Source organism: Ascaphus truei, chromosome 3, assembly GCF_040206685.1.
Source record: "Ascaphus truei isolate aAscTru1 chromosome 3, aAscTru1.hap1, whole genome shotgun sequence".
In the NCBI taxonomy this organism is placed as follows: Eukaryota; Metazoa; Chordata; class Amphibia; order Anura; family Ascaphidae; genus Ascaphus; species Ascaphus truei.
This window is the reverse complement of record NC_134485.1, coordinates 82,558,016-82,566,285: the sequence shown is the minus strand read 5'-3', so window position 1 is coordinate 82,566,285 and position 8,270 is coordinate 82,558,016. Positions and strand designations below refer to the sequence as shown.

Below are 8,270 nucleotides of genomic sequence, written 5' to 3'. Positions count from 1 at the left end.
ACCACTCTCTCACCCACATCACCACCACTCTCTCCCCCTCTCACACCTCACCACTCTCCTCCTCACCACCCACCATTCACTCTCCCCACAACCCCACCACTTTTCCTCCCCCCACACCCCAACCAATTCTCCCCTCTCACACCCAAAAAATCTCTCTTCCCCCCCCACACCCACCACTCTACACCCCCCAAATCTCTACCCCCACACTTCCACCACTCTCTCCCCCACACCACCACCACTCTCTCCCCCTCACATTCCCCCTCACTCTCTCCCCACCCCACATCCCCCCACTCTCTCTCCCCCAACACACCCCTACCACTCTCTCCACCCCCCACACCCCACCATTTCTCCCTCCCCCATACCCCCAACCACTCACTCCCCCAAACACACACCCCTCTACCCCCCAACACGCACACACCTCTCACCCCCCCACACCTCCACCACTCTCTACCCCCACCACTTTTTCACCCACACCCCAATCACTCTCCCCATCACGCCCACCACTCTCTCCCCCTCCATACCCACACCACTCTCTCCCCCAACACCCACCCCACTCTCCCTCCCCACCTCTCTCCCTCCACACCACCACCTCTCTCCCAACCACACCCCAACTCTCTACCCCCCCATACCACCACCTCTCTCTCACCCTCACACCCCCACCTCTATCTCTGTAGTTCAATGTCTTCCATGTTTTTCACAAGGAACATTCATAACACGGAATTAAACACGGGCAAAAAAATATTTTAATTAAGTTACATTTTTGGATTTTGTCATCAAATTGTCCTATTATTCTCAAACTTCAGTTAAAACGGTAATGTTTGGCCAATGAATTTTCTCACTATTGTGTGGTATTGTACTAGCCGATAAATAAGCCTAATTTCCACTAACAGTCAAGGCACCGGCAACAGTTATCCAGAAAAGTGCCTATTGTCTGTCACGACGATCAAGCGCTGTCTGGAAGTCAAACAAAAAATGTAAATACTGAATACCACCTCAACTCTCCCATTGTTGGGACTTGAAAAGAAGTGCGTTTAATATTATATCACAAACTGCTAAACAATTCCATTTAACAATCTCATTCGCAACACAGTGTCCGAAACAAACAACCCACAAAACTCACTATTCTCTAGAAGGCCGGGATGTATGAACAGTTATACTGTACATTTCATGAATAGAAATCCGGCACTCCCGTGGACTTGTGAATAAAGTTATTCAAATGTATTAACATAATTTCAAGGAATTCATCAACGGGAAAAAATGGCGCCAAGAGCCCAAGTGTAACTGATGCTAGGCAATTATCCTAACAGTGTGTGTTACCTGTGATACAACAATATAATAAGCCTTATTGTGACTGTACATAATTATACATATCTCACTCGAATACCCTACACTTACATCATAGTAAGGAACAAAGAGCAGTGTCAGTACTATATATGAAACTAAGCACAAATAAACTGTATAGTAGAATCTATACACACATTATAAAATAATACTGTTCTTAAGTTCTAGCGGCTCACTGTCAAATACGAACACCCTATTATTCTAGCAACTATGCTCAAATGTCGATGAAGAGAGATACAGCCTCGCTGTGGACTGCGGACAAAATTTGATGACCAGCAGGAGAGTAGATCGTGTATAGAGAGCATGGCACGTCTGTACAAAGCAATACATACTATAGTTAATGTAACACCTTTATGCACCTGGATATGATAACATTGTAGCTATCCAGGCTGCAACTGCAAGCTGGGCCCTGTGCAGAAGTTTAACCCCAACACTGCCTGTTCCTATCAGGACTTATAGTATTGTATTGTATGTCTTTATTTATATAGCGCCATTAATGTACATAGCGCTTCACAGTAGTAATACACGTGGTAATCAAATAAATAACAGATAATATAAATAACAGATCATGGGAATAAGTGCTTCAGACATAAAAGTAACATTAAGGAAGAGGAGTCCCTGCTCCGAGGAGCTTACAATCTGATTAGTGTTGAGACCAGTGGAAAGTCTATAGCCAGGGGCAACAGGCTACATTAACAAGAGAGTGACAGTGCTTCCAAGTCTTGGCGCCATTTTTCCGTTCCCCTCCCAGTTTCCTTCCTAAATGTGAGTAACTTTCTTCACAAGTCCACAGAAGAGCTGGATTTCTATTTTTGTATTCTATACTTTATAACAAGATGACTGGACAGACGTACACCCGTGGCACGAACAACTGATTTCTACTTGAAATTGTGAGTGCTCCTTTTTTCTATGTGAACAGTTAGTATACTGACATTGTGATAACCGTGGAGAACAGAACAAAAATCTGTTGCACAATGAATAATATATCAATTATGTGATATGTGATATGTGATAAAATGAATAAACAAAAAAAAATATCAAATTTAATTAAAGAAAATTCAAGAATTGTTTAATCATAAATGAAGCAGATGTACAACAGACTCCTGATAGTTAGTTATAGTCCTGGCATTTTCTTATATTCTTATAATAATCCTCCTTAGTTAATTCAGTTTGAATCAGCCTCTCTGCCATGTGCGTGTGCAGCTCTCACACGGAGGGATTCCAATCCTCACTAGATAGAAACCATGTAAACGAAAGAAAAGCCCATACTATAAAAGTAAACAAATCATTAAAAACATTTGTTACATTTGTTCGTTTGTGATGAATAAAAAAGCATTCACACTTTTAAGGGAAGTGTGGGACCCTTTAGCATGTGTCCTTGGAGCTCCTCATTGCTCTCCCAGACCCGGTCTACTCCCAAATGCTGTTACTTCTGTACTTCCTGTAGGAGGCACGCTGGATTTCCAAATGACAGGTTGGATTACTGAGCTGGTTGAGTCTCTGCTTTACTGGATACGCAACTTGCAAAGTTCAATCATACACATTTTGTGACAATATCACTTCATCAGGGGAGTGATAAGATCACCAGGATGTGAGTCTTTTATAGTTCTAACAATTGGGCTAATTGCTCAATTAACCTGAGCGTATGTTACCAATAACTGAGCTGCTATTAAATACAAATAATTGATACATAAGAGATCTTAGATCACAACTTTACCCCCACAAAACATGGACAAGTTATCTTCTATCCATATACATCTATATACATATATATATATATATATATATATATATATATATATATATATATATATATATATATATATATATATATATATATATATATATATATAGAATCCAATGCACAGCCGGCACACCATATGCAAGTAAATAAGTTTTGGTGCTTATCCCATAAAGCAATAACAGACCATACGATACCGGTTGCAACACGACATCAAGGGACAGCACGCAGGTAAGTAAATCAAAAATGTTCTATATTTGATAGAAGACACAAAAACCGTTTTTGTGTCTTCTATCAAATATAGAACATTTTTGATTTACTTACCTGCGTGCTGTCCCTTGATGTCGTGTTGCAACCGGTATCGTATGGTCTATATATATATATATATATATATATATATATATATATATATATAAATAAATAAAAATCAATCAGTATAGACAGATCATGAACATAATCTGAAAAGAAAGAAAAACATTTATTGTTAACAATAAGAAAAAAAGGGGGAATTAAAATGACCGAAGTGGGAAATGTATAAGTATGTACATATCCAAAAACTACTCATGGAGTCTGATCATGTATGTACATCTACATTGATGTACCTATTAGAATGTACAGTGTTGTTTGTTATGGTTACCAAATTTATTTTCATTTTAATATTTCATTTCTCTAAAATGGTGCGAGCAAATTGTCTGAAAATTTAGTACAAGTTGCAAAATAATCAATTTAATGTTTTGTTTCACAAATCCGGTCGATGATTTTTATTTTAGTACTTCGATAAAACATAAAATGAATTCCAAGATGGGGGCTGCACTGATGCGGTTGAAAGCTCTGGCAGACCAAAGTTAGCACAGCAGAAAGGTTCCCTCAAAATGTCACCTGAATCAGTCAAGGCGTTCGGCCTGTGGAGAGAGAACATATGAACAAAAGCACAAACACAACCAAAGCGGTCACTAAGTGTAGTAGAAGTCTTAACTTCGCTCGCTCGTCCAATTATAGTAACATATAATTTTAATATATCCATATATTACAATTAGAAGAAAACACAAATGAAAAGGTTTATAAGACTCAGTGAATTAAAGAGCTTTTAGTAATATTTTTTGAATTCCTTATCGTACCTGAAAATCTCACAGTCTGTCAGAATGTTTCCAAATTACAGAGAGAGAACAATGAAACGTGATTTTACTGTAGCACGAGCTTAATAACTAAGGACAGAATCTTAGATGCTGGCATTATAGTTCTAAAACTGTATAAATTTACAAATGTCACAGGCATTTACCAGTAAGGTAAATCACTGCAGAATCTGAATCACTGCCATGCACAATATCGCTAGATACTGCAAACAGTACTCTGAAGCTCTTGGCTGTGTATTGGAGTTTAAATTCATGAAACTACAGCACATCTACAGTACAGCCTCATTTTGGAGCCGGAGCTACATCAATTTCCCTTACGGTCATAGAGCAATTTTTAACCAGTTCACAGAGAAAGTTGTAGATAATAATAATAATACAGATATAAAGGACATACAGTATGTTTTATTTTACTAAGAGGTAATACGGATATTGTTTTTATTTTCAGTCCAACCATATCGAAATCCAATACCGATCCAATCCTTCTCTGAAGCTGGTACTAGACAATGCAGCACACAGACAAATCTTCTGCAGTCTATTCAGAAACAGTAAATGCTGAAAGCTCATTTTTACAGATTCACTCGACATTACTGCTCCTGTTTTTGCACAATATTGTGTGACCACAGGTGCAATGTTAAAAGCATCAATACTACATTCCCCCTTTTTTTCTCCTTTTTCTTATTTTAATATGGAAAGCATGTGACAATGTTTAATTCTACATTCTTACCTACGCTGGCAATCGTTTTGGTGCTCCTGTTTTAAATCTGTAAAAATCCTGATTGTGTGACTAAGGAAATGGCCGTCTTTTAGTTTCAATCAATCCTTCAGTCAGTGTAATGCAGCAGCTACAATGTATCCTTATATTACTAAGGTGCCAATATCTCAAACTGCTGGAAATATTGGCAACAAATGATCGCAAACAGGAAAGTGTTATAAAGATCTTGCATTGCTGAGGAGGTGTGCTAAAGCCTGCTATAGAAATCAAAAGATTCTTAGTTTATTAAAACTCATTAAAAATGAAATTAAAAGTTGAATTAAAACAAAGAAACAAACAAAAAAACAGTCACATTTAATACTACAGAACTGATTTATTAAAAAGAACCGTATAAGATGTCACATGTTTTTCCATTTTAATGCAATATTCACTGCAGCCCCATATAAACAAATGAAGCCACTGGTAGCAAGTTTGCCTGATTTTGCAAACAAATCATGCAATTTAGCGTGGTGCTGCACGTTAAAGGGAGTGCAAACATTTGTTGCATCTGAATTCTCTCATTTGCTGACATAAAATACGTTTCTATACATAGCCAAGGGCCGAGACTGGAACTAACCCCGCGGACACTTTTTGTGCACTTAGGCTTTCCGTCCTCACATGGGCCATGTATACAAGTACAAGTCTGCTTCAAAGGCACTCACTCACCATCTTGTATTAATATTATGTTTTCCATGAAGTGCTGTTGAACTTTTCATCATCGATAATCATCATCCATACGGTATCATCATCATCATCATCATCCATAATCAATCATCATCCCTGGTCAATCCACTGCTTGATAAATGCCTTCCATATGTTCTTCCAGGCACTGCAGTTGTAAGCCTCTGTTCTTCACGTTGCTCTAACTAATGTCATCTTTACATCTTTTGATACAGGACATACTTGAAAACGAGAGGTAACTCTCAATGTATTACTTCCTGGTAAAATATTTTATAAATAAATAAAATAAATAATCGATAGAAATTCAGCTGATTTGATATGACAGGCCCATTGCTGTTTTAATTTTCTTGGCCTTGTATGTGTGTATGTACAATTGTATTTATACAGGGCCAGCAGAGTACACAGCGTTTTACAAAAATTAAAATACAGAAACAACGTAGGGATTGGAGCAGCAAGTTAATGACAATATAAGACAAAGGGTGGTCCTGTCCTAAAGATCTCCCAATCTAAGTGCTATTTTGAGAGATTGGATATCAGTAGCAGTAAAAGTGCACTATTAACAGTGCAGTCAAGTGCATCCCGAGTAAGTAGTATAAGTGTAGATCATTTAATGAAATGCTTCTTTTAAGAGGTGAGTTTGCAGCTGGTCTTTGAAAACAGGAAGTGAAGATGCTTGGCATATTGAGTGGATGAGCGTTCCAGAGGTAGGGAGAGATTAGGAAAAAATGGTTTAAATTGGGAGAGGGCTGCAGAGGTAAACGCAGAATATTGCGTTATAGCACAGAATTGCCATAGAATTCAATGGTAGAGCAAGATGTCGCTGTAGGCCATTGGAGGCAGCCAAAGAGGAGCCGTGGGTTAAAGTAGGGAAATTGCTCTGTTTGGCAATAGAAAATAGAAGAGTTAATGCAGAATAGGATACATTTGTAGTGAAGTAAATCTGTTAAGAGTGTGACTGCCTCCGGAGACGTTTAGCAGAACGAGTGCACGAGCATAGAAAGCACGAAGTGTTTAGCCAAGGTTGGCGGTTGGAGTGCTGCGAGTGTCGGCACACAGAAGGAGCATACTTTGAGTAAAATGGTAAGGACAGAGTGTAAGTAGTGTCAAAGCTGTTTTGGTCAGTGGAGAATGGTAGTAAAGAAAGTTCAGATTTTATGCTGGATTCCAAGGACTGAAGTTCATTGGAAGGCAGGTTACCAGTATATCAAGCATTAAGATGTAATTTGGAAAGAACCAAGATGTAATCCCTTCTCGTGTCAAAACGGTTAAGGATGGTCTTCAATCACATGTTTCTTGTTAGCTAGGATATAGTCAAATACATTCTTGATTCCATTGGGTCCTATCAGGATGTAGGGAACCCTCAGAGGTAACATGAAAACCCTGAAAAGATAGTAGACCGAAATAAGTAACAACTGATAGGTTTTAATGTTCCACTAAAATAATAAGTCTGGGAAAACAAAATGGAGTCTGAAAAATTGTGCAAAGCTACACAGGGGCAATATGCGCTTAGAGAATACAAGACAAACTAAAGTTATTTGCAAGAACTGCAGTGCTAAATAATAATAATAATAATTGTTTGTTCTTGTATAGCGCTGCTATTTTTACGTGGCACTGTACAGAGACATTTTGCAGGCACATGTTTTTGGTGCCTGAGACACAGGGAGATAAAGTGACTTGCTCAAGGTCACAAGGAGCTGACACTAGGTTCCTCTGCTTCAAACTCAGTGCCAGAGTCAGTGTCTTTACTCACTGAGCTGCTGCTTCAGTGCAGAAGCAATGGTAGCAGGGCACAAACAAAAAGCAAGGGGCAATAAGTGAAAATAGAATAACAAGACAAAAACAAAAGGTATCCGTAGATCTTCAGAATCTAGAAATATGATGAAACAGAACAGGGAAAAACGAAACGCTAGGGAACAGAGAATAATCAAACCGCTGCTCTGTAAACGGAAGCAACTAAAAGCAAGATGGCTGCTGGCCTCAAGGAATATTCTAGTCCTACCGGCTCTGGGTCTGAAATTCATTTCTCTGTGCGCGCCTACAGGTCTATGAGGAGTATGGCAGGAAGGAATCTTGACAGGCCCAACCCATGTCAATTTTCTATTTGAATTCTTCTTAAAGTTTCCACATTCTGCAAATTCTACCAATCTGTCTGTTCATTCCTGTTGCTGTAACCATACTTACACACTGATGCTTAGTGTCATACATACACATACTGTATATACACTGTATAAATACAAAATATTTTCTTTGTGTTGTATTGCTTGTTTAATGGAGGCTGTCTGTGGGGGACAGAAATCAATGTGATAACCATTTCATGTTCTCCTTTGGAAAGGTGACCTTCCATTTTCGCACATTGAAGTGTGATGGTGAGGGAACAGTGATTGATGACAGCAAGACAATTGGGACCCCAATGGAGATCGTCATCGGCAACATGTTCAAACTGGAGGTTTGGGAGGTGCTGCTCACATCAATGAGGATTGGAGAAGTGGCTGAATTCTGGTGTGATGTCATAGTGAGTAACCAAACACTATTAATATCAAGTACTGCTTAGATATAATGCAGAGTTTGATAGGAGTACAAGTTGTCTGAATTTTGCTCCAACAATCTTAATTCAAATGTAAGG

At 38.8% G+C, this 8,270-nt stretch overlaps 1 protein-coding gene across 1 annotated transcript in view; it reads left to right on the top strand.

The window, feature by feature from the left end:
* Window positions 1–7,946: 7,946 nt before the first annotated feature.
* Window positions 7,947–8,270, top strand: part of LOC142491606 (aryl-hydrocarbon-interacting protein-like 1) — a 59,163-nt gene continuing 58,839 nt past the window's right edge. Inside the window, exon 1 of the mRNA XM_075594410.1 lies at window positions 7,947–8,159. Coding sequence (XP_075450525.1) covers window positions 7,962–8,159 — 198 coding nt within the window. The 5' untranslated portion in view covers window positions 7,947–7,961. The remainder of the gene's footprint in view (window positions 8,160–8,270) is intronic.